This window comes from Panulirus ornatus, chromosome 29 (genome assembly GCF_036320965.1).
Source record: "Panulirus ornatus isolate Po-2019 chromosome 29, ASM3632096v1, whole genome shotgun sequence".
NCBI lineage: Eukaryota > Metazoa > Arthropoda > Malacostraca > Decapoda > Palinuridae > Panulirus > Panulirus ornatus.
Genome location: NC_092252.1, coordinates 3,887,318 through 3,914,526, shown reverse-complemented (window position 1 = coordinate 3,914,526; position 27,209 = coordinate 3,887,318). Strand labels below are relative to the sequence as shown.

The window sequence follows — 27,209 nt, the reverse complement described above, 5'->3', positions numbered from 1 at the left end:
CTTGATGATAGGTAGGATGGCCATGACACCCTATTATGTTCTACGTTAATTGACATTTGTCTGATGTTTTCTTCCTCGTCTGGGTGAGCACGAATGAATTTTTTTCACAATGACAAGTGTTGACAGGTTGTCTATTTTCGAAACATAAAAAAAAGCTCAGCTTGTAGAAGCTATGTCAGTCCTTGTTTGCTGTTGTACCATCTGTGTTATTGGTCGTTCATCTGTGCCATTCTGTTCTCATAAGGACAATGTCTGCATAGATGAATAAATGGTGCTACACACTATGAGAAGGGTGACGCTGTAACAATAAAATTACTCAATCATTTTGTACAGGATAGTTTTGCTGTCAGATAGGTCCTTAAATATTCATTTTTTTCGTTGTTGTCTCTAATTTGCGGACTAATGACAACTGTATATTCTTTTCATTTTCTATATCTAAGTAATCATCAGCAGAAACGCTGTATCATATTACATATAAGCGTAAACATAACGATGAAAATGTAATAATATGTTTTACCTCAGATGTAAAATATTGGTATAATATGTAATTCATCGTTAGAAGGAAGTCCTTTTTCTCATATACAGATATCCATTCTTTTTTCTAGTATGTAATTCATCGTTAGAGGGGAAGTTCTTTATCTTACATGCAGATAACCATTCGTTTTTGTAACTTTTTAATCAATCTTCGAGGTGACATTCAATATTGTATAGTTACCGTTAAATCATAATTCGTTTTCTCTGTTGCTTACGTTTTCTATGATAGAGCGCGTCTGCTCGAATCGAAAATCCAACACAGACATTGCGGAGCGAACGTTCCTTCTATCTGTAATTCCTTCAGTTTCCTTGCCCACCGCCCCAACGCCCAGAGGTTTGTTGATGTTTTGAGTGTGCAGACGTGTTCCAAATGTACTGTGAGAGGTAAGGCTTTCTTTTAAGATTATTAAGTTACTTAGATAATTGAATGAAGGTATCTTAATCTACCAGATATCGATAGAGATTAGTGAATCTCAAATCGTTCATTGTGTGATCATTTCTTCTCGAAAATGATCACATAATAGCATATTTACCTTACAGTGTTATGCCATTACCACGTACAGGTCTCGGCTCGATGAATACATAAAATCTCACGTGTCTGCCGTCATAGGAAGTCGTGATTGTTAATACCTAACGTGTGCATTATATTATTTGATACTTTGACATTAAAAGATATATATATATATATATATATATATATATATATATATATATATATATATATATATATATATATATATATATATAGAGTTTGAGGAACGTGGATTACAGGTATCCTTAGCCTAACGTATTTTTATCAAATTTAATATATCCTACAAACATACATACACACATAAACCTCTTTTCTTCAGTCTTCTCAAGTATTATTTCTGATGATTATTTAGATTAAGGCTATGTATGTTATGAAGAACATTACTTTCAGCTACCGAGTCACAGCCACCGATGCATAGGAGAGGTGAAGTTCCTCCTAGTCACTCGACCGATGCATAGGAGAGGTGAAGTTCCTCCTTGGCACTCGACCGATGCATAGGAGAGTTGAAGTTCCTCCTAGTCCTTCGAGCGATGCAGAGGAGAGGTGAAGTTCTAGTTCAGCTACCAATGTATAAATTAGGTAAGTCCTATTATCCTAGTATTTTCACTTTCGTATTAAAAGTAACTTCAAGTAATCTTTGTTGAAGTTCCTACGTTCTCAAACTGGCAAACCCAAGATAGCTTGTCATCCATAGTGGTGGCCCCGTATTTCAACACGGTCTGCTAGATTGTCATCAATGATAAATGTAGCATAAGATGGATCATTCTTCCTTCAGTTAAATACGAATTCCTTCGTTATGTTTTCAGTGTTAAGATGACTATGTTTATCATGCAGGTTAATTAGTTGTTTCACTTAAGCTAAGAGAATGATCCATTATCATCAGAAATAACACAATAAGTGGTTGAATGTGACAATAACAGACGTGCGTCTGCCAGTGATGAAGTCCACTACAAATTTATGTATACATGAAATGATATTCCAAGATCTAACGGTTTTTGAAGCAGCAGACGTATTTTGATGATAGAGAAGTTACGGGAGTTGAATAGAGAGGTCTGGCGTATGAATTAAGTGTTTCTATGGGGCTTGTAAAGTAGTCTAGGAAGTATTCATATAGCGTCGTCCACTGAGAGTTTCTTTTGGTAGGAAAATTGGAATATGTCCAGTACAATGAGAGATTCGCTGTATAAATATTACCGTATTATTCTCGCCAGGGAGTTGAATGGACCAAGATCACCGAGTTCCTTTGTGTAACTCTTTTCGTTGGCGTACGAATAATGATGGTAGGTTTCCATATGCTGGGGATATATCCTCATACCAACAGCGTACAAATACTGTGGTATGATTATGTTAGCAGATGTTGTTCGTTGGTTATTCGATGGCTAAGGCATTCATCATCAAATGCATGGTATGTGTAATGCTATTGATCTTGCTTAGTATATTGAAAGTACTTCGTAAATAGTACTGATTTAGTGTCAGTTTTTCTGCTTGTGATTTCGTTTATATGTGTGTGTGTGGTGTTGTTAATATGGCTCACTTACTGTAACTTTATTACTTGTTTGATATTGAGTAGGGTGGCCTTGAAGTCAGTTTTATGTCGATTGAAATTTGTTTGATGTTTGCGTATTGCTTTACTTAAATATACTTTTTACGATGATTAACTTTGGCAGGCCAACTGGATGAAAGAAAGAGAACTTAGACTGTCATTCCTGTTTTCTTTCTCATAGGACAATGCATATTTAGATGAATTGCTACTCACAATGTTGTATTTGTATTTGCCACAGCTGTTTTCTCTGAAAAAACGCTGACGTCTTCATATTAGCGTTATAACATTGGTGAACCACTCAGTTTGTACATACTACCAGTTGTCAGAAAGGCTTTTAATTAACTTTTTCGTCCTTATTTTGCAGACTAGTGGACAAACTTACAGTACGACACTGTATAATTTTTTCGTTATATCAGTGAAAGTATTAGCATAAACTTTGTTTATGAAAGTTTAATGTGTTACTACATGCATAAAATATTCATATGGGTGTTTAGATTGTTGTTAGGTGTAAGCTTATTCTCTCAGACAGGGATGGCTATTCGTTTTTTAGCTTTATAGTCGACTTCCGACGGAAGCTTGAAATAATGTATAGTTACCCTTAAAATAAAAATCGTTTTCTCTAATGGCGTACGTTTTCTATGATAAGGTGTTTCTGTTCGGGTCGCAAGTCCAACTCGAATAGTATGAAGCAAAAGTTCCTTCTGCCTATATCCCTTAGTTTCTGGCGTCGTCGTATATTCATTCATGAAGGAGGTCAGCATAAGTTTGAATCCTTAGCGCGATCGACGGCCTATACCCAACTCAAATGATCATCCCACCTTCGGGACTGGTCGATAAATGGGTACGTAGCTGAAGCTGGGTCCCATGCGTCTGCATTAATACATAGGAGTACATAAAAAGTACATATATACAAATAGACATCAGCGCTTATACTTTCTTGATAATCCTAGATATCCAAAAACAATCACGAATATTTTATGTAGGTGTATATTATGAACTTTCAAAGCCGACTAAACTATACGTAAAGCAATGAAATTATAGTCATTCCCCCTAGACGGCATATGAAAAGTAAACAGAGAGAAACATTGATTAACTCTCGGTAATCCAGCTAGTTTCCATTAGCTTATTGGAAAGTATCATGACAACAAGATTGTGTTGGTCCATGGCGCTGCTCGATAGATTTTATCACAATTTGTGGGAGGTTCTTTTGACACGTTATCATTTGATTAGAAGCGTAATAATCAGTTCATTGGATGTACACCTCAGGCATTTATCTAAGTTATCTTTTATTATATCAATCATATTTACGGTTAATGGATTTCTCTACTTAATTTCTCGTCTCTGGGTACATTTATATAGAATATGATGTGTTTTTATAGACCTATGACAACATTTACGTTTGATGTATAGGAAATCATGAAAAAGGGGGCGTGGGTGATGTCATATTCCTGCTTAGCTATGGGTATGGGCGGGGGGGCCTAATATTCGTAGCCTATTTGCTGTACATTAGTTAACATTCGTAGCCCAGCCATGGTACGGTGGTTAACATTCGTGACTTAGATACAGTTCATTGGTTAACATTCGTAACCTAAGAGTTAGAATTCGAACTTTTGATATGGTATAGTAGCAAAAATTCGTAGCCTTGTTCGGATATATATATATATATATATATATATATATATATATATATATATATATATATATATATATATATATATATATATGGGAGGAATCCCAGTGTTATTAAATAAAGTCTTGGTCATGTTTGAGTCAGCACTGCGAGGATCCTGGAAACAGTATTGATTGGATAATAATCATTTCGCTACAGTCATAACAGGAAGTATTGTTTCCCTGAAACTTACAGATACATATATAAATATTGTTGATATATAAAGATTTTAGTCGTTATCTTCTTAAAATGCGTGTTAATGTAATCTGATTTCCATAAACACATATCGTGTTTTTTTCTCCTTTACAACAAAAATCATGACAATGCTGATTAATGAGGAGATATACAATTAAAACATTCGAAAGTATAATAGTTGAATTTGAAAGTGAAAAGAATGATACAATATTGAATAAGTGCATTATTTTTTTTTTTTATATGTCCGTTGTACTAAGATCCATTGGGCCCGTTATTTCTTTTCGTTTCTAAGAGTTGACAGACGTATGAGGTAGTCTCCGTTACTTTCATATCTAAAATCTTTATAGAGCAGTAATGATTTTTTGCCGATATTAGAGAAAAAAAGTAGTATCAAAATATTATACGCCTGTATAGTGGTAGTAGCTAGCGGTCGAGCCTCTTGCTGAGGGTGTAGACTCGTTTTGGTTTACGGCGCATGAGCCAACCAGCTGATCTGCCACATTATACTCAGCTGTCGTCTAAGGAAGATTGTAAACCGTGGCTTCTAGACGTAGTTATGAATGTTAGACTCCTCTCCGAGTTAACAACGTTAGAGCACCTCAATCTTAAAGAAGAGAGCGCTGTAATGCCTGCCTTGTGTGATGATGATAGGTGAGTGTGCTCGGCGGGTTTGTGTTACTGAGGCGTCCCTTTTTTGTGTGTGTGTCATTGACGGGTCAGCCATCTTGGTAGAGATAAGCTGTTCGTGACCTATTTACAAAGTCGAAAATGTATTAATGTATCGTTATTCCCCGTGTGTTTTCGGGGGTAAGTGAAGCCCATGGATGTTAAGGTGTTATTTTTGTTGTTGAGTTACGCTTAGAGGCGAGGATCACCTATTCTGATGTGAGTTGTATTCAAGGGTACGTGAATTTATGCATCAACAAACAGTTGTACACTTCCCCATGTATTGTAGCTATATATTCATCATCTGTTAGTCTTAATTTTAAATCTATGTGGGTGGAAATGACTAGAATCAAGAATACTGGAAGCCAAAAGATTGATTATATATATATATATATATATATATATATATATATATATATATATATATATATATATTCATGTATATATATTCATGTATATATGATATATAATACAATGGCTAGTTACATGTGCAATTCATAAATGTTTGATATATCGACATATGTTTGTTCATTGTAACTGTTTTCTTAATTAATTAAGTGGTACTAACATGAAGTGCAGATGCTGAGATATTCCTTGCTATGAGACAAATAGAATTGAAGATTTATTTTATCATAGGTTTTGATATTTGAAAAGTTCATATTGGGCCATTTTAGTGAATAAGGCAGCAGTAGGTTCCCATATAAGTGAGGGTAGTGTCAGACGAATATATACTTATGGGCATGAAGTGCTGATGCTAGGCGTTCCAGAAAGTATATCCTTACTACAATATTTGAGGATATCAACATGTAAAGGAATAATTGAAATTCATTTCTTGATTATATGGTACCAAGTCTACCCCATGGAATAGGAGCATCCTTCATTTTCTAGTCTGTAGGGTAAGGTCTTGCAAGGTCATTTTTCTAAGGATTTATTTTCATGTGCATTCAGTTCTACAATATCAAAAGATATTCTGTCATGTTTGGATTACATCTCGTGCGTTTTTTTAACTGTATTTTTTAGTTGATTAATGTTTTAAGTGACACGCAGTGAAGGTAGGTAGGACATTAAAGCTTGCACTGAAATAAACACAATGTAGTACTAATGAGTCAGAAATGTTACATCTTTTTGATGACTTGCTCTTAGGCATTGGACCTGGCCACAATAGCCATATCCACCTCACTTCCATATGTGGCTTAGAAGTTACTGAATATACCCAATATTAGTATTTAAATAAATGACATGTGATTCTTGGAAATTGCTGGAATGGGTATGACGTTTAACTATATACATAATTTGGTTTGAGTATTGCAGTAATGATTTCTCTCTGAACATGAAAAGAGAACAATTTTGCCTTGGTGCAGATTGGATGTAATATATTTTTATCTTACAACGTCTCAGATCCCCATAAAAACATAAGTGTAATTTATCAAATTGTTATATGGTGGGTTTGGGTTGTTATTTACTCCATTTACATGCACAGAGTTATTCTCATTACCCTTGGTAAACTCATTAAATGTCTTTCTCAATTTCAACAACACAGAATAGCCGATGCTCAGTCATGATTGAATAGTTTTCACGTATTTACTGCAGGGGGAACTACTTGCATGGAAAAAGGTGGAAATGGCATACTTATCCAAAGTAATTGTAGGTGCACTCAATCCACTAGGTGCATCATTTTGTTGTATTTTCATCCTACCTCTTCTGTTACCATCAACCGTTCAGCAATAGTTAATTTTGGATTCGGTGTAGTCCATGAAAAGTTTAACCAAATTTATTTAAGTTCACAGGAGGTCTCGTACACAATCACTGGATTATAATCTGGAGAAGAATTTTTTGAATCTCAGATAAGCTTAAAATCTAGGAAAATGGTTACAAGACTTTGTATGGTGGAATTTGAAATACTGATGAAGTATTATTTCATGTTTATGGCTGTAGGCAAGATTTTTTTTCTTTTTACTCCCATGACATTCTAAATCCATGATGTATTTTGTGTATTAAGAATTTTGAAGAATTCATTCAGTTAGCTGTTATGAAAGATGAATTATAGCTTATAACTAGTTTTAATAAGGATGGAAGAGGTGTTGAACATTTTCACAGATGATCTCGTGAACAACTGTTTTGATAATAGTTTCAGCACTCGCAGATTCACATCTTTAGGTGCTGGCCTATACTTATCACTGTGGACACTTCTGTTTAACAGAGTAACATTTGATTGTTTAGTAGCCAGTGAAAATAAGAGTGTGCATAGGCATTTGGATATTGTACATAATCCAATATCTGGCAAGTAGTATCTCGTTGTCCATACAGATATACTTTCAAGAACATAGTTTTCTATGAGTAACCAGGTACATAATCCAATGTCTGGTAATTAGTATCTCGTTATCCATACAGATATACTTTCCAGAACATAGTTTTCTATGAGTAACCGCAACTTAATTTTGTTTAATCATGTTGGATTTTGAGCTGACTGTCAGTGCAATGATTTGAAGAATTTCCAAGTAAGCCTTTGATTGAAAAGACACTAGTATCACTTTAGCATAGGTAGATTCCACTGACAGTTATTGCAATTTTAGTGTAGTTGTGTTAAGACTTAAGTTATAGACAGGTTTAGGTATAATAACACTGAAACTTGATTTTCTTGCATTTATTTCATAGTACAGTATTAGATTAGTAAAACTCTGGAAATCTTACTAGACCTGGATTTCAGATCATTATATTCATGTGTTGTATGCATGAAAGGTTATATAGAATTGGAAAAAAATACAGTATTGATCAGCAGGGAAATGATGCCAGTGACTTGTTCATATTTATTTCCATATATGTTCATAAGTTTTATATCAACCAGTTTCATTTGTACGTTTTGTTTTTTTAATTTGCAGGTCACATTGGCCATCTATAGACAGGTAAGAGGCCTTTTAATCATGTAGGTTTTCTGTATAGTACTGGTATCTTCTATGAGTGGTGATGGATGAAATTCTTTCTCATATATATATATATATATATATATATATATATATATATATATATATATATATATATATATATTACTCTAATTAAGATTGTAGAAATACTTTGGCATGAAGTATAAGAACATTTAGTATTTTATTTGGCTTTCCTTTGCAGAAAGTACTCGGAGGTTAGTATCTGTGGAAAGCTTTTATATGTGCATGACACAGTGACCTGTATTGTTGGTATTCTCATCAGTAGGAGTAGCTTGTATGGATTATACTGCATAGTGAACAGGATTACAAGCTTAGTTTTAAGGAATTAAAGATTTTGTAAGATTGAAAAGAAATTGGGAACATTTTGTGGTAATGCTCAAACAGCTATACCTGGTAGAAAGACACTTGACTGGTATGTGTAACGTAATGGAAAACTGCCATATTCTTGAAGATATTCACTTGGATATTTTGAGAAAGAATAAGAAATCATAACTTAGTTTTTCTAGAAAGGAAACAAACAAATCGTAGTAAATCGTAGTCCGTCCAAATTTTTAAAGGAGGCTTGAGATTTTAATCATGGTAGGAAATTTCTTGTTGACTGAAATTCATAGCACCTTCTTGCATAAGGCTGGATTGACACCCACAACATTAGAATATTAAGTCCTCTAAGCCACTCTACTTCCATTCTTATTGCCCTATACCATCATTTTCAGCGGAATCCGAACTATGTGAGAGCTACTTCACGACAGAGTCCAGCAAAATGTTTTGTTCTCACATCACAGCTTTAGATTCAAATCACAATACACACTAAACACAGTTGTAACACAACACATTCTGAATGGCTACAATGAATCACAACCCACATCCTGCACAAATGAGAGGCAATAAATATGAAAACATTTGACAGTTCCTTGCACATCTCTCGCTAAACTTCTTTTACTCCATCTTCAACAAAAATTGCCAGAAGATAGTTCAACTTTCTAGCTGGCTACCAAGCCAGAACCATTCACAAAGGTTTCGCTTCCAAAACTCTTAAAGTATACATTGGGTTGTACCAAGGATTAGTTTTTATATCCTTCAGGCTCTTCTATATGACCTTTCATCACCACCCGCAGACCAGTGTGGAAGTCGTCCTATAAGCAGATGTTCTTTTACATTACTAGAGCAACGTGAAACATGCAACATTACATCACTCAAGTAGAACACTGGCTCACTCAAAGCTGTCTGCATCTCAACAAGAAACTCTCTGTTACCCTCGATTGGTCAGGCACTTCCACCCTTTAGAACTTCAGCCGTAAGGGGTATCACATGTTACCCACACCAGAAATCTTGACATGAATACCACATATTACCAGTTTGCGTTCAGACCGTAACGCCTGGTTTCACATAGGTAGGATGACGCTAGTCCAGAATTCACCTTCACTGAATTTTTCTGGTAACTTGCAAAAGAATGATGGCCTTGAGAGGTTAGTGCTTGCTCCTGTTTATTAAAGGCTCTTTCAGAGGTTGAAGCATTTTTAACGTTATCAGAGCGAACCAATTCTCCCCTTGCTTATTCTATACCCTCCGCTGGTTTTGGGTAACGATTTATACCGTCATTAGTATTGTCATTTCTTTAGTATTCTTTTGAAGTCTATCACTACTTTTGTTTCCTTTATACTGAACAGTCGAATCATGTACATTGCAGTGCGAGAGAGTTCATTATGCTTGCCCTAGAGTGGACATACCCTCTTTTAATCAGTTGGAAGATTTTATGTTATGCAATAGCAATAACAAGACGAGGCTGGGATGTTCCCTGTTGCAGTGGCAGAATTAGTACAAGGCTGCGTGAAATAGCGTGCCGACTGCCCGGGTTGAGGTTATTATATCTGACCCGTTAGTTAGTGGTATGGCAGAGGGCAAAATTTGTTGCTGCCATAAACTGAGCCCGGCAGGAAAGGTAATGTACGGTTTTCCAAGGTTTTCCTTGTGGATGGTATAGTGACTGTTACTCAACTCTTAATAGTACAAACTGAAAGGAGTCTGTATTTTCGACCTCTGCTCTAGCACCTACCTAGTTAGCTCTGCGCTTTTTCTCACTGCTCTCCTTTCACCTCGACTTTTAACTTGTTTACACTTCCCTCCATAATGATAATCTTCAGCAAGTGAGTTTGATGTGCTCGTACCAAGACATATGGAAGCATTTCGTGATGTTTTGCCCTACATTTTGATTAGAGGATATCTTAAGTTTGTTCTCGCGTAACTTCTCTGATCTAGTTTATCGGCGACCCATTTTCTGGATTTTTTTTTTTTCTAACCGTATTCCCAACTTGCGGCATTGCCCATAGGCCAAGTATAGTATGATTACGCAGTTTAACAGCTTGCAACGAGTATTTAGTTACTCCGGAGGGTATTGTTGGCGACGTGTATGTGTAGCAGTAGTGTTGGATGTTTGAGTTTTGGAGCCGCAACCACATTAACCCCCCACTACCGTTACATTCTTGGGAAGGGGGAGAAGTCATTGCTTCCATTAGCTGTGACGCTACACTGATATTACTGTCACTCTGTTCTAAAATTTCACGCCTGATATTTTGTACATTTGATGTGTTTTTTGCATTGTTCTTTTGGTCCTAATTCCTTGGGGAGGTTTAAGAAGCTGAGGTAGTTTTCGTCCTATATATATATATATATATATATATATATATATATATATATATATATATATATATATATGTATATATAAGACTACGGAGTTTTAGGTATATGATTCTTAGGGTTAGAGAAATGCGGGCACCGGAAATGACGCTAGTGGGTGCTCGACTAGTACAGTTTTCGTAGAATATATACGCGTGTTTCTGGTCTCCGCTTGCAGATGAAACCGCGTGTGAAGTCACCCTTGTCAAGGTTGTATCTTTGGGATTACAGCCTCGTTAATGAAGTTATCATTTCATAGGAGAACACAATTTTTTTGTTACTGGAAGTAGCACAGCTTGACCTGCAGGAGCTCTTCGAAGGAGGGTCTGTGATACATGTATGTTGTGTTTATAGAAACTAAATACATTGGGACATCGTTCAGAGTTCGTTCACCATTCTGGTGATTGTTGGGAGCAGCATTTGTGTGACAAATACCGAGGTTGGTACAAGTGCTTTGTGTTTATAGTTGATGTTTAGCGCGGCAGGTGGGCTAAGAGGGGTGGGGGATGGTTGGGGTGAAGAAAAGGGGTTTAAAGTGTAGATTTCACTTGATGCTCCAAATACCTTTGTCGCCGTGGGTGAATTATATTTGATACTCCAGATACCTAAAGAGAGGAGAGGTCGTTCATTGCTCTAAATTTAGGTTTAAGGAGCAGTGGTATGAAGATAATTTTCCTTGGTGACAGATGGAGTGAAAGTGTGTTGACCAAGAACGTGTGTTTTGCCGTCGGAACCGGTAAGGAAGTGACACTGGCCGAAATAATGATGTTATTTGATATGATGTACTTTGGACTACGGATAAAGTGGACATTGTTAAAGTGTTCTTCGGTTGGCTGTGGTATCGTTGGCGGAAACGTCTCACACACACACGCCGAAATACGCGTTTCGATGCCATATTGAGTGTCCTACATCAGTTTTTGAGTGGCTTCTCGGCTTAACCCAGAGCGAGGCTTGGACGTCAGGCAGCTAGCTCTCTGCTCTGCTTGGCTTCTCGACAACATATTATTCATCAGGCGTCAGAGGCAGCCAGGTTTATCCTTGCAGGTCACGTTTTTCATAATTACAGTGTTCATCGCAGGGTTACTGAGTAGGCTTTTTATATGAATTAAACAATCGGTGGAAATCTTTTAAGGTGGTTTATATATATATATATATATATATATATATATATATATATATATATATATATATATATATATATATAAACAACAGTAAAGGTGTTTTCATACGAGTGGAAGTGATTTGAGTGCATGTGAAGGACAGATAACATAGAAAGTGTTTTGAGTGCTTGTGAAGGACATGTAACAGGAGACGTGCTGTTTCATGACAGGGCTATCTGCGTTTTAAGCTAATTTGCGATGGAGAGGATAGTAAAGTAAGAGGCAGTTGGATGATGTAAAGCATGCGATTTAAATACTGAACTTGTTAACTTGTTACGCTTTATAGAGAGCGGTAATGGTTTGGTAAATATGTCTGACTTTTGATGAATATTAAGTTGCTGTGAAAAGTGATGTATTGTATAAATAGAATATATATATATATATATATATATATATATATATATATATATATATATATCATACTAATCGCTATTTCCCGCGATAGCGAGGTAGCGTTAAGAACAGAGGACTGGGCCTTTGAGGGAATATCCTCACCTGGCCCTCTTCTCTGTTCCTTCTTTTGGAAAAAAAAGAAAAAACGAGAGGGGAGGATTTCCAGCCCCCCGCTCCCTTCCCTTTTAGTCGCCTTCTACGACACGCAGGGAATATATATATATATATATGCACACGTACATATAATGAGTTTGAACTATAGTTGCTAAACTGAAATGTAACTTTTAGCTCTCTACTATCAAATACATCGGCATTAAATAGGGAGGGAGGGAGGGATGAATATAGTCCAGCAACAGCTTGCGGTAAAAGGCTGCTTGGAATGCTGTATCTGCGTCGTTGGGTACGAGTTTGGAATTGTATATTTTAAGCATATTATGGGCATGCTCTGTTGGTATCTGTATAAGCTTGCCAGGTGATGTTGGGAGGTTTTACAAGCAGATGCTGTGGAGGTTAAAATATATAGTATGGAATGTGTTTTGAGTGCATGTTCTTAGTATAGATGAGCAGTTTTGGGGTGATAAAGGTGTGTGTGTGTGGTTTTACTTTTTTTCATAAGCATGAACATGACTCGAAAGATGGGATTTTGTGGATTGGGTATTTTTTTTTTATTACATAAAGTAGCGGGGTTGTAGGGATTGGGATGAAAGTATCCTAAGTGCTTGCCTTGAGGACGTACAGAGTTTGATAGTTTCATGGCCGTGGGGTGGATGAGTTGGTTGCGCGATACATGTAAAGGTTTTGAACGTGTGGTCCGTCCAGGGAATGATGAGGTTAGGCGCCAGAGTCAGTGGCCAGAGCGGTCAGCCAACTCTTGGTGTGTTATTATCTTGCTAAAAATGTCACTACCAGTGCCTGGGGTTGGGGTGAGGTGGTTCAGGAGGAAGCCTCCTTAACTTATCAGCTACGTCCTTCATCGTCATGCTGTGGGTTGGTTCTGGAGTGGTATTAAGGAGTGGTGGAGGATTAATGAGTTAGGTTTGGTATGTGAGGTACCAGGTGCGTGTAGTGTGTGATGGTTGAGGAGCAGGTTACATGAGTGGTGCGTGAGGTACCAGGAGGGTGGTTGAGGGCCTCATCTTGTGCTGGTGTCCTGGAGGCATGAGGTTATATTATCAGCGGGAGTTTCCGCTGATAAGGCTGCTGCTGTTTTGTTTGTGTAGGTGTTGCTGCTGGCGTTGCTCGCGGGACTGGAACCATCCACCTTCTCCTGTAATGATGCTCTTCCTATAATAACCTTGCGTCACACCCTTCCCATCATAAAACCCCCAGGCGCACTAAACGGTACCCCATTGTTAAAATGGCGCGCCAACGTGATAACTCCTGTTTGGCAACTGACCCTATGCTGTTGATGAGTTAGCGATTTTCGTCATGTGTGATTTATTCTCTAGCGTGTTCTGTGACCTTGTTCAGGGCATGTGACATGTTTATCGCTGGGAGAGGTTATGCGCGCGCACATACAAGTGATACCCCTTGCCCCAAGGCCGTATGGGGGAGTGTCCGATGTATGATTATCGTTAATTGCTGTCCATGTTGGTGTTTGTGTGACTATGGTGCTAGGTGGATTATTACACACACACACACACACATATATATATATATATATATATATATATATATATATATATATATATATATATATATATATATATATGTATATATATATATGTATATATATATATATATATATATATATATATATATATATATATATATATTATATATATATATATTATATATATATATAAATATATATATATATATATATAAATATATATATATATCCCTGGGGATAGGGGAGAAAGAATACTTCCAACGTATTCCCTGCGTGTCGTAGAAGGCGACTAAAAGGTGAGGGAGCGGGTGGCTGGAAATCCTCCCCTCTCGTTTTTTTTTCAATTTCCAAAAGAAGGAACAGAGAAGGGGGCCAGGTAAGGATGCTCCCTCAAAGGCCCAGTCCTCTGTTCTTGATGCTACCTCGCTATCGCGGGAGATGGCGAATAGTGCGAAAGAAAGATATATATATATATATATATATATATATATATATATATATATATATATATATATATATATATACATATATATATATATACACGACTCTCAAACCGTTATCGTGATAACGGGGTACGCTCGTATGTGTTTGTGTTGTTTACATAAGTGTGTGTGTGTGTGAGACCGCGGAAAACTTATGTCGCTCGGACTCGTGTTTTGATTTGCCCCGTATGTACCAATAGAAATATAAGCCAAGCGAGGATGTCTGAATTCCTGCAGGTGTTGGGGGAAGTACTGTTATTGGTAACGCCTTCATGCACGACGGCACGGCCCTTATCACGAGGGGTCGTATCGTGTTCGAATCGTCATACCGTCAATGTGTATCGTAACATTGCGACTATAGAAGTTTGTTTCGCCCCCTGATTGTGTCTGGGGCTGGTTTAATTCCCCACGCCTATAGCAATGATGGACGGAGTACCGTAGCTTAAAACTGAAAGACCTACTTTGTGAGAAATTACTCGAGCCAAGTGGGAAAGTTATTGAGGAGCAAAAACATATAATGCTTCTGTGAGATGAAGAGATGAACAGCAATGCATCACCACTGTCAGGTGAATATGGTGCCTTCTGTGCAAGGAGTGGAAGACTGTAGTACGTCCCCGGGTTGAGCCAGGCCAGATGAGGTCAAGTCAGATCTCTGTGAGCAGTGAAGCCCGCGCCGACCGCTGTTTTTGGCGAAAATTTGCCTAACGAGATTAACGCCGCTTTGGCCACTTTTTTTTTAACGAGGAAGATTCATCCTCCACGCTCAAAGGTAGATGTTTGTCCTGTTTTGACATGGTCCGGGGTTCTTGTGTGAGAAAGCCCGTTCGTGCCATGTGTTCATGTGTGTGTGTGTGTGTGTTGCGCTCGCGTAACGAAGGGTTGAGGAGAAGCGTGCATTTGAAAGCCTTGACGCTCACGCCACCGCCTCTAGACGTTGCTCTGAATACATTTTAGCAGGAAAGCCTGAGAGGTACGTATATGTATTCCAGGATGCTTCTCTGGTAATTATCAGTAATGTTTAAGGCGTTACTGGAGGTATTAGGTATTTTGTATTCATGCCGGATAATGTGTATACATTCGTTTATGTGTATACGTTCGTTTATCTTTGCATGACCGCTTGTTATATTAGTCATTTAATGTAGGGTATAAGAGTTTCGTCAACGGTTTGAGCTCGGCTGCAGACAGGAGTCGAAGTTATAGCACCCATTGTTCGTCAGCCCTTCATGCGCAAGGGTGTCTGTCGAAGGTCATCCTCGATATCTCCACCTCGGCTGATCCAGGAAGCAAGCACAACCGCGGCCCAAGTCTGTAAAACGTTGATTGACAGTGGATATGAAAGGCCTGTCTTCGTTGCTCTTGGCGTTGTCAGGATTGTGTGAAGCGTTGTATTGGCCAGTGTGCAGCAGGGGAAAGTTTTGCGGTGTAAATGCCACATTTCCGTTGGTTTCTAGTTATTTTAAAGTAGCTTTCGTGAATTAGAACTAATGGGGTAGTAGTAGGATTGGTCCAGAGTGGGAGATGTCATCGTATCATATTGCTACTAAACAAGGCGGTTTCGACCCCTGGTTACTGGTTATATGTCAGTTTTTTAAAGGCATTATGAACTTCCATCGACGCCTATTAGGTGGGGGGGTTGTCAGTGCAAGAAGCTTTGATATGGGATCCTCTTATCCACTTCGTACACGCCTGCATCTTTGGGAAGGTTCAAACACCGTTGCCAATCCTTTAGTTCGCGTTTCATAATCTTGCTTCTTGACCTCGATGCGTCAAATGCTCATTCCTGGTCCTTGCTGCTTGTCCTTGGGTTCATGTTATTCCCCACAGCCCTGCCCGCGATGGACCTAGTTACCGTAGCTTGAGTGAAAGATTCACTCTCCACGTACGTGTTGCAGGGACACTGATGTTCTCGCCTCTTTGAGTCAATTTGGGAGCGTTCACGACATGTACCCGTGGCCCGTTCGAAACTTTGGTTCGTGAGGTAGGTGCTGTTGGTCCTAGTAGCTATTATTTGGATTTTGATAATATACTGTGATTAAGAACAGTTTACCGTAGATAATGATTGTACACTGATATATGATAACGTTTTGATATCTAGTTTGTAAATGACTTAATCGTGTTCCCGCTGATATTGTAGATTAGCTTGAAATACATTTGTACCGTCTTGGATTCCCCACCTACGGTCATACAACTTCCGTTGATGTAGATGGAAATGATTTACCTCGATAGATACATTCGTTCACACACGGTGAGGATTCTGTAAATAAAAAAAAAATGATAGTTGTCGAAAATGGGAGATATTCAAAGTTACAAAAAAAAATATTATTGATACTGAATGCTTGCTTGATAGGCGGAGGCGGTAGCCAGCGATAGTGGTGGAGTCGCGTTGGTGGGGAGGGATGGATGTTAGGGTGGTAGGTGTTGCAGGTGGCTCGACCACGTGCTACCGACGACACCACACCGCCGCTTTCTACGCCGCAACCGCTGCCAGGATGGATGGAGGCTTTGGCAAGCCCGCTGCGGCCGGCCACCGCAGCTCACGCCACTCTGAACTGTGCAATTTTTTTTTTTTTTATTTATTTAAACTGGTCTGGTGTGTGCGTGTTTGATGCCAAGAAGAAATGAGTTACATCTGATGTCATTGGATGACAGAGGCCCGTATGCCTGACGCACGTTTTACTGTATCTTCATATCGGAGAAAATAGGCTAAGCTTCCGTGTTGTTGGTCCCCATATTCGCTCCCTCCTAGATAACGTGGTTAATCATGCACAGGACCCTGTTACTGGCTGGAACTATGTTTGTGCTTGCTTATGTTCAGGTCCTAAGAATTGGAGGCATCGGTAGAACTGCGAAACTCGTTTTTCCGTTAAGAACTGGTTGAAATGTTAAACCAATGACGATGTACTTCGCGATGTACAGATTCGCCTCGCCATAGCAACGGAATATATATATATATATATATATATATATATATATAGGTGTTGTGTGTATGTTCTTTGTAGACATTTCGGTGATATAGTATTTTGGTTCGTGCATGCGCGTTTTGTAGTATTGGTTATCATTTCTCCCTTGACTTTTCGAACGTGTGTGTGTGTGGTTGGATGTGTGGTCTATTGATTGGTTGGGTGTAGGTACGAGGGACCGGCCCAAGGCTAGTGGTTCCTGGTGACGCGGGGTACACTGGTTGCCGCCGTGAGGTCTGCTTGGTTGATGTTACGCAATTACGGGACACTGCTCCCCCCTTAGAGTTTTGTGTGTTGCATTCCTCCCGTAGTCGATTGAAGATATCCAGAATCACCCGGAAGTCTTAATGAATATCTTGCAGGAATTGATCATCTATCCTTTCGTGAAAACTTAACTAAAGAAAAATGATGAAATGAATGAATTATTCCCAAGTGTGCCAAGACCGTTAAGCGACTTGATGTTTGGAAGTTCGCTTGGATACAGTGAACTTTGGAAGGGGGAACGAATGTGTGCTTGTGAAGTAAAGGGCAGTAGATGTCATTGAAGATTGAGATTGTGCAAAAAGACTATAATGCAGGATGTATTCATTTCTTAATCTTTTCGTGGCGTACATTTGATTCTGCGTCGATCCATACGCAGAACAGCCTAGTAACGAAGCATGTGTGTGTGTGTGTGCCCACCTCACTTTGAGGTTCAAATATATTTCATTTCTCCGCCAGCAATGACGTTATCTCCAAACCTACATGAAAAGTAGGTTTTCCTAGAACATATATATGACTAGTCATGACGATTGTGTGTATGTCTCCTACCGTTCGTTAGCAATGTGATAACTCTCTTCGTGTTCATATGGGCGTTGTTTTATACGACAAGTTTATGGCACGAGAACTGGGACAAGTAAAATATATAATCAAGTGTTACTGTTTTATGCATGGGGTTGTGTGTACCCGACGGTTATGTCCCCGTACATAACTGGTGGTGATGAATACCGTTGGGGGGAGTATTCTTACGTAAGTCACTCGCGAGAGATTGTGTGTGTGTGGCACAATTAGTATGTGCGCAGTGTAACGGTATAGGATTTGTCACTGGAGAGGGATGTTAATGGTTGTTGTGGCATGATACTGGTCACTGTTATCTGGTTTGATATTGGAATGATGATGCTTGTGGTTACATTGGTATGGTGGTTGTGGTTTTTTGGAGTGGTGCGACATCAGTTTTGGGTGAGGCATCGGTATTGATATCGGTTGTGATTTGGTGTCGGGAGGTCATGTTCGACTGCACAGACCATATTCTGCCGCGGCTTGTCGAGAATAGGGCGTTGACACTGGTTTTGTAGTGGTATTCGAGCGGCGGCTGGGAGGGCTGAAGTACTTGAATGAGGTGTTTGTGATGTGGTTAGGTGAGAGAAACGATGGAATTGATGGTGGAGAACAGATTGTAGGATGACTCGATGGTGTGTGACTTTTTCTGCTGAAGGACAGTCTTGGTGTCTTGAAGATCGTAGTGTGGTTGGAGATGAGATGGTAAAGCTGGAATGGTTGGATGGCATAGGAAGGTGATGTCAAGGATGGTGGGGGAGAGGTGAGGCCCAAATATATTGGTTGAGGTTACTTGGGCCGCTGGCAGGCACGCTATGCAAGCCGCAGGGGAAACGTCATCCCACTGATAGGCAGTGCGCCCTCACACATACTGCGTCGTAGTTACCCAAGCAGCACAATATCATGTCTCCGAGATATTATATATATATATATATATATATATATATATATATATATATATATATATATATATATATTGGTTTCTTGCGTTAGCTAGATAACGCCAAGAAGTTAAACAGCTTCCTGATTTGCTCACGTTGCCTTACTGTGTATAATCCACCGAAACCAGATCCCTTTCTCCCCAGCCCGTTCCGTGGTTTCACCTCACCGTATGTCCTGGTTCAGCCCATTTACAGCACGTAGTCCCCTGTATACCGCCCCATCGCTCGAGAACTCCGCGTCTTTCCGTCTCCCCATATATATATATATATATATATATATATATATATATATATATATATATATATATATATATATATATATAAAGCAGAACATATTCGTGTTAGTCGAGGTAAAGCGTTCGGCTAGGCGCCCCTGCCAGGGTATATTTTTTTTTTATTTCTTACTGCGTGTAGTCGTGAGGCAGCATTTTCATCAGTGGCACACGGAATTGTTTACATAATAGTCGAGGTCATGCTTGTGAAATGGTTGTTTAAAGGTCTGCGGAACCTTACCTACATGGTTGAGAGCTCCTCTCCTGGTTTGTTTACACACACGGAAGGTTGGGTTAGTCAGCTTGCCAAGTCAGTAAAGATGGTCAGCTCCATGTGTATATGTTTTCGTTAATATCAACAGAAAGTTGTCGGCGACATTGTTGGAGTGCAGTGGACTCCCTTATCCTGGCAAACATAAGTGTTGACATTTTTTTTTTTTTTTGTTGTGGACACTTTGGCAATTTTGTTTATTTTTGTGCGCGAGTGTGTAGACGGGCAGACTTTTTTCTTATTATTATTCGTAGGATAGAAACATGCTGGTTATAATAGTTTGTATGCGTCAAATGCCTTAAAACATTATTAGCCAAGGACATCATTTGGTTGGTGCTTCACGGATCTGCTGGGGTGGGTTGGCCAGCACCTGGGGGTGGGTTGGCCAGCATCTTAAGGCTTCAGGATAATAATACCGTACCTGGCACCACGGCAGCGCGAACCTTCTTGTCGCTACCCAGTTGTCATGTGGGTTAAGACTCTCTTCCCTCTCATCTCCTTACTTTCATCTGTTCTTTCTGAGTTACTCAGATCTCTCGCCTCAAAGGGTTTATTTTTATGTATTCCCCTCAGGTTTAGAATGACGTTGACTTTGTGTTTGACTTCAGGCCGATGGTTTTGGGAGCACCGAAGGAATATAGTTGGTGCGTGGCGCTGTTATACATATGTGATCTCAAACCTCTGAGGTGTCTGGTCTGTTGCCGAGAACAGGGTTTGTCAAGAGAAAAAGTTTATTCGCGTTAGTAGCCGAGGCATGCAAATTAGATGAATTCGCACAGCATATAAATCCCTTTTGATGTTTTTATAAAACGTACTATAATGTATTTTTTTATCCGTGAGGGGGACGGAAATATATATATAACATGCAAATAATTTTGAACTAAAGGTTCTTTTAATGTTTGCATATAACATAATTTGAAGCTATATATACTTGAAAATATGATCAGGCTACAGAATAGTAATTCCACGTCTTTTTTGGAACTGCATATTGTAAGATGTAATTCACATTACATGAACCTGTAGGGGATCGTTGGTTTTGTATTTAGGTCCCTGGTTCTTATTTCAAATCGTGCAGTGTTAGGACTAGAGATTCATTAAGCTTGGTCATTTCATGAAAGTTATTTTGGTAGCAGTATGGTTTAAAATAAATAAAACTGTGCGAGTATATTTTAGAAATGGTCATTGGATTAATTGTAGCTTATATGGGACGAATTCGCTCACTGGACGAAGAAACAGTAGTGAATAAGAGGGATGGCTGGTGGTTAGCTGGAGTTAGGTCACGGACGCCCAAACCCAACCCACATTTTCTCACTTAAGTCGAAGGGCGTTTGTAATTTCTGACTTAAGACAATAAGAGAGGAACACAGCGGACGTTAATTTGGGAAGAATAACGTGGATGGTAAAATGGTTATATCTTATCTGGTAGGATCACTGGAGATAATGCTATCCCTTTTACAGTAATCTGGTTGGACCGTTGCCTTATCTTTGTGTGCTGCCACATCTGAGAAGGATCAGGGTGTGAAATCTTCCCAAGGTGTCATGATCAACATACTTTGTATTGCATCATATGAGCGAGTTCACGTAACTTTAGGCGTCATGGTTCAGCGGTGAACATAACGGCAATAAGTTTCAGGGCAAGTGTTTTTCTGATGCATTTACAGGCCAGAGATCACCGCGGTGACGTGAACGCTTGGGAATCGCATCAGGACCTTGTAGGATCTTTTGACGTCATGGCGTGTCTAAGCCGAGCGAGTGGGAGTTAGTGCAGCTGGGAGGTAAGGCAGTCAAGAGACGCTTTGAGGGCTTGCGCAACTGCCTTTAATATATGCCCTCTGTTCCATAATGGCTTCCTTGTTTATTGGTCATTACATCGTGATGTTTTATATTTTGAGATGTAGGTCTTCGTGTTTTACAGCAAGATGCCAGTATAAGACTGGTAGGGGTAGGCACTGCTTACAGGTGGATTCATCTCTCAGTGGATTTTCTTCGTTGTTATTGCGTTTAGTAAGAGACTGATTTGGTTTGTGGGCTGGCATGGTTTTGGCGAGTGTGAGATTGTTAGAGTGCCAAGGCCCAGCTGGCCGCGTTGGTAGGAATAAAAGGCCTCAGCACATAGAATGCAGGTAGCAGTGAATGTGTGTGGCCGGCATCGAGCGGGTCGGCCCGGCCAAATGCCTTAGCTACCTACCTTATGGTGTACTGTAATCTACCTTCTCGCTCTTCTGTACGTCAGTAAACACCTGCGGTTTCTTGCAGCTCTTGTATTTTTTTTATGGGCCCCATCTTTAGTAGTATTATTTGCAAGCGAATAGAGACATATCAGTGGATGATTATGAGAAAATTTTATAGTACAGAGTTTTGACAATTGACAAGAAGGAAAACAAAGTTGTGTGTTGTACCCACGCTGTGAGAGGTAGTGACATCAAACGTTGAGGAAGAGATTGTTGGCTAGTGATCGCTATTGAGACTATGGAGAACGGTCTGATCGATAGTGATCACTTTTGAGAACAGTATAATGACAGGTGAAACTTGAAAAAAAAATTAGCGAACATTTATCGTTGGACCCATGTGACTAAAGAGTGGATAGATTACAGTTATGGCACTTTTGTTAAGAATGGACTGTAGCCACTGTTGGCACAAAAAGTTACATGTACCTCCCGAGAACTCCAGATATTTCCTCTATGATGTAGTTGCTGGGTGAGCTTTAGGGAATATTGTTCTTTATTGGTTACATTGGAGTCTGTGGGAAAATGTTGAATTGACAGATGAGTGCGCAAGGAATTTCTGTTGCATTTCATATGATTTTTATCATGTGATCATATTGTTCTGATGGGTGAAGGAACAGTGCTGTGAAAAGTATGTGTATTTGAATTCCCTGATAAATATATTGTCAGTATGCAATATTGATTGTATTTTTCAGGATTTTATGGAAAACCCATTGAATAGTTTTGCGAGTATTAACTCTGGTAGCAATACGTGATATAAGTTAATCCATTACCTAAGACTTCTATAACTTGCCCTGAAACATAACATTTTGGCTTGAACAGTGCAAAAAAGTGAAGTGAAAGACGTATCGTTTCAAGAGAAGGGTAATACATACTCTGAACCACACAGCAGGAAACACTTGTCAGTGTGAAAAATAATTACAAATTGAAAGCAACAAAGTACAAATATTTGTGATAAACTTCATTTACTGGAGAAATACGTGAAATAGTTTTAAAGAAATATTGCCTTTTTGTTTATAAAGACTTGAGTGTATTGTGTATTACTTGAAGACAAAGTACAAGATAAAAGAGGAGTTGTGTGTGTTGGTGCCTGGACAATGTTGTGTGATTTCAAACAGCATTTGGTTTTGGAGGTGAACTCCAGCAAGAAATCAAGGTAAGCTGTAGCGCAGGGCAAATTGGAAAGTTGGGTCGGGTGTTTTAGTTTTAACCTGCAGGTGTGGGAATTAGTAAAGAGGAGGGAAGTTATGTAACTGATAATGAGACCATCTGGTGTGATTGACTTCAGTGAAGTGTGTGACCTATGAAAGCCAAGGATAGCCAGTAAACCCATCGTTAGAATTACATAAAACTATTTTATATGCTGTATGTGTATGAGAACACTAAGGTGAAATTTAATCATACCAGAAACACGCATGAAAACCTTGAGATCTGTCATAATAGGCCTTCATGCTACTACAAGACTAGTCAGTCTGAACTCTTATTTCATATTATTTTAATTTGTGTTCTGTGTTGTAAATAATGTTGTATAGTGATTTTATATGTTTACAGTGAAAAGGAATAGATTAGAAAAAATATAATTCATTACAAAGTTTGTAATTTGTAGATTGTTTTTGCTGTTGGCTTAATCCTACATATTTCCTATACATAAGAATATAGATTAGTTTTTAGCCTGCACTATGTCATATATTTTTTAGCTGTTTTGTCTTGTGCCATTGAACATGCATATTTTTTTCTTTCAGTTCGGATTGTAGTAGTATGAGTGGAGGAATGCGTCACTTCTCAGTTCACCTGGGCGCAGGGCCTCGGTGGTGGGTTTGATGCCCCCCATGCCGCCTACGTGTCTACTAGTGCAGAGGGCAGCGGCGTGGGGAAACCAACAGAGCCCCCTGTGGCCGGCACTCGTTCTAAACCTGTGTCGGTAAGAGTTACACCGAGATGGATCTGTCATGCAGTTATGAATCCTTTCACAAACCATTTAATGATGTCTGCGCTAACACACGCACATATATGTGTGTTTGTGAATAGCCACACTTGCAAGCATGCAATGGATATGATAATGTGCTTTTATAGGGCTTCATGATCAGTGAATAGATGTAAAAAGTCATTTATTTATATCCATGATAGAGGTAGTAGTTAGTTACCTTGAATATTGCATGTTTAAGAGGCCAATTAATATTTACACTATCATAAACATTTGTCATGGAGCATCTTATTGAACCACTTCAGAGGAGATAAGCTTAACATTGAAATATTTATGCCAACTTTCTTTGAAAAGAATGTTTCCCGTGATTCTTACAATGTAAATTTACAGTATAATTAGCTAATTTTGGTTATGAACGATTTCCCTTTAGAAGCTATTTTTCTTTGATCCTGTAACAATTACAGGTATATCTTGAGCAAAGAACTGAAATCGTCGTATTTATGCAGGGTACTGAAGTGGTGTCTGCAGCTCAGAGCGGTTGTGCCCGCGTGAGTTTTGAATTTCAACTGGCGGAGCAAACGACGGTGCTATGGGAGACAGTCGTAGTTGGCCGCCGCCTCTACTTGTCCATTGTACATTTACCCGAGGGCAGCAAAGAGGCATTTGTGTCGCTCTTGGAGTATGCTGAGGAAGTCCTCGGTTGTTCACATGTGCTTATCTGTTTCAAGAAGGACCGCAGTGATCGAGGTATATAAATTAGATTTGATATATTTGTCCTTATATTATACACCATATTAGTAAGAGATAGAGAGAAGAAATAGAAACAAATGGATAGATTTAAATTTCAAAAATTAGTTTATGTAATCCTAAATGCAGGTCATGTTCATGTGGAAAGTTATGTGGCCTTTGAGATGTTTTGCCTAGATTCGATCTTTGTTGAATTCTTTTAAGGAACAGAGCAAGGAGCCGAGATAGGAATTTTTCCTCTAAGGCTTGATCATCTGTTCTTCCTGCTACCTTGCTCACATGGGAAATGGCAAGTATGTATGAAAAAAGAAGTGTCTCAACAGGTACTAAACAGCTATTCTTCGTACCCATTTTTAGACTACTTCAACACACACATCCATTTCTGAAGCATGTGTGTTTATGCTTTTCTATATATGTTATGGACATCACCAGTCTCCAGTATTGCAAACACCAATACACCCACCATTCACGGCCTTATGTCTTATATCTGGCCACTTCATCAGTGCATGCATATGAACAGAGAGTATACAGGAGATGCAAAGCATGGAATTTTTGGCTTCCCATCAAAAGTCCCACACAAACAAAATGTAAATTTCTCTCCTTCCAGAATCTTTAGAACCACCTAGGAAATATGGTGGACTATCTTCATGCCTTGGGTTAGGCAGCAACAAATATCAGCAATGTTATGTTGGATATCATTGTGAAAATTATTAGGGGTTCCATGGCAGAAAAAAGGTGAAAAAGACAAAGCCTTTTGTCAGTGCTTTACTTGAACAAAATATAATCCTTTATGGTTTATGTCATATGGATCAAGCAACATCCTTCATTTCCCATTTTATTTTCTATAATTGCCAATCTTTGTACTCATTACAGTGTCCTACCATGCTTCTGCTCGCCCTTCCTTGTAGCAAAATCTTGTTATAGGTGTATTTTCCATACGGTGTACTTTACCCTTAAATTTGTGTTTTTCTCTCTCTTCATCTGACTGGCTGCTACACAGTAATACTTGAGTATCCTTGTAATTTCTCCCATATTTCTTTTGCACCATTTAAGTGGTCTGGTACACCCTTGTAATTATTCTCCACTCTTCTTTATTGCATTGTCTTGACTAAATATCTTGCATGAATGAAGTACAACAGAAAGTATTTCCTGATAACATAATGTTTCATTTCTTCCACAGCTGTGCTAATCCGCACCTTCATGTTCCTCGGATTTGTGGCCATCCCACCTGGCCATCCAATGGCACCCGCCAACAATGATCACTTCTACATGCTCTATGAGATCGAGTAGTATCTTCACAGGTTGATGGTTCTGTATTATGCTTGGGTTGAACCAGGTTGCATATAGTTATGAGAAGCCATAAATTTTAAGTTTTTGTTTGAATTTGAAAGTTGAAAGATTTCATTATAAACCAAGCGTCTGCCACCTGGTTACCCAAAGTATTGTGGAGTTTCCCCCGGTAGTCATTCGTTGTTGTGGAGCATTGTAGAAAATTGCTCTTGTGGCAGATACAGGAGGGCATGAATGCTGTAATTTTATAAGCTTTTGAGCCTTGTACAGTGTTGCTGCAAAGAATGGTATAGTTTACAATACACGAAATATATGTATCAGAGGTTCGTACAAAATGTATTTGTTACTGTAAGTACTTTTTGCCATATTGTATTAACTTTACTTTAACATACCTACAAACTAAAGATTAACTATCATTATATCTTAGCATGTGATTAGAATTGCAGAATTGTGCCCAAGATGCTAGTTCAGTAGGTTTATCTTGATATCAAACACTAAGCAGAATCAGCTTCATTGATATGTGGATAAGCTTTGCAAATGTCGGGTTCTGAAATGGTATTATGCTGTTTGCTCCTGGATCGAGTCTTTTTCACTTGTGCTCCACAGTAACCTCTGGCTTCTGCTGCTAGTAGGACACGTATAATATCACAAAGCAAAAATGTAAAAAAAAAAAGTGGAAAATAATAAAATATGAAAAAAATCTTGTATTCATTCCATGTAAGTTTTTTGAATCCTTGTAGAATCCCAGTCTGTTGCATTCATATTTTCATATCATTTTATTGGGATTTTAGACTTGCAAGTTAACATGGACACTTGAGATTCATTCACCAAATCAGTCATTATGATTTTGAAATTTAGTTTCATTGTTTTGGGAGAAGTAATCGGTGGATCCTTTGTTGTTCATATATACAAATAAATCACACAACAGATACCAAGTTTTCTTTCTTCTCCTACTGTAATGGTGGTTTTCTCTGTAATGTAATTATTTGTGGTTCATTTGAACGGGATCAAAAAGTGACCGTAAACAATCTTTATGTCTGTACTGAACTGCAGTAAAAAAAAATTTGATTCAATTGCAGTAAGTAGCTCAATGCTATATCAAATTGAGAAGTGTTTTTTTTTTAAAGTTTTTAAAGGTCATATTTATAGCTTACTTTTCCCAAGCATGAATAACTACCATCATCATGAGCTTTATCAATTACATGTTTTGTTGACAAGCAAATTTAGTTAATGTTCCTATTGAGTTAATCAAAAATTTTTGGTAACCAAGCAAATTAGTTAAACCTACTGGTTTCCTCGAGAATCTATAATTTTATCAGATTCTGATTTTTGTATTTTGTAACAATGTACACAGCACAAAAA

The 27,209-nt window shown here is 38.5% G+C and overlaps 1 protein-coding gene across 1 annotated transcript; it reads left to right on the top strand.

The window, feature by feature from the left end:
- Positions 1–4,948: 4,948 nt before the first annotated feature.
- On the top strand, positions 4,949–26,776 carry Oda (Ornithine decarboxylase antizyme). The gene is made up of 6 exons (XM_071678918.1): positions 4,949–5,124; positions 8,019–8,042; positions 8,263–8,275; positions 23,655–23,807; positions 24,317–24,557; positions 25,738–26,776. The coding sequence occupies exons 1-6, from the start codon at positions 4,949–4,951 to the stop codon at positions 25,845–25,847; spliced, it is 717 nt and encodes a 238-aa protein (XP_071535019.1). The 3' UTR covers positions 25,848–26,776.
- The last annotated feature ends 433 nt before the right edge of the window (positions 26,777–27,209 follow it).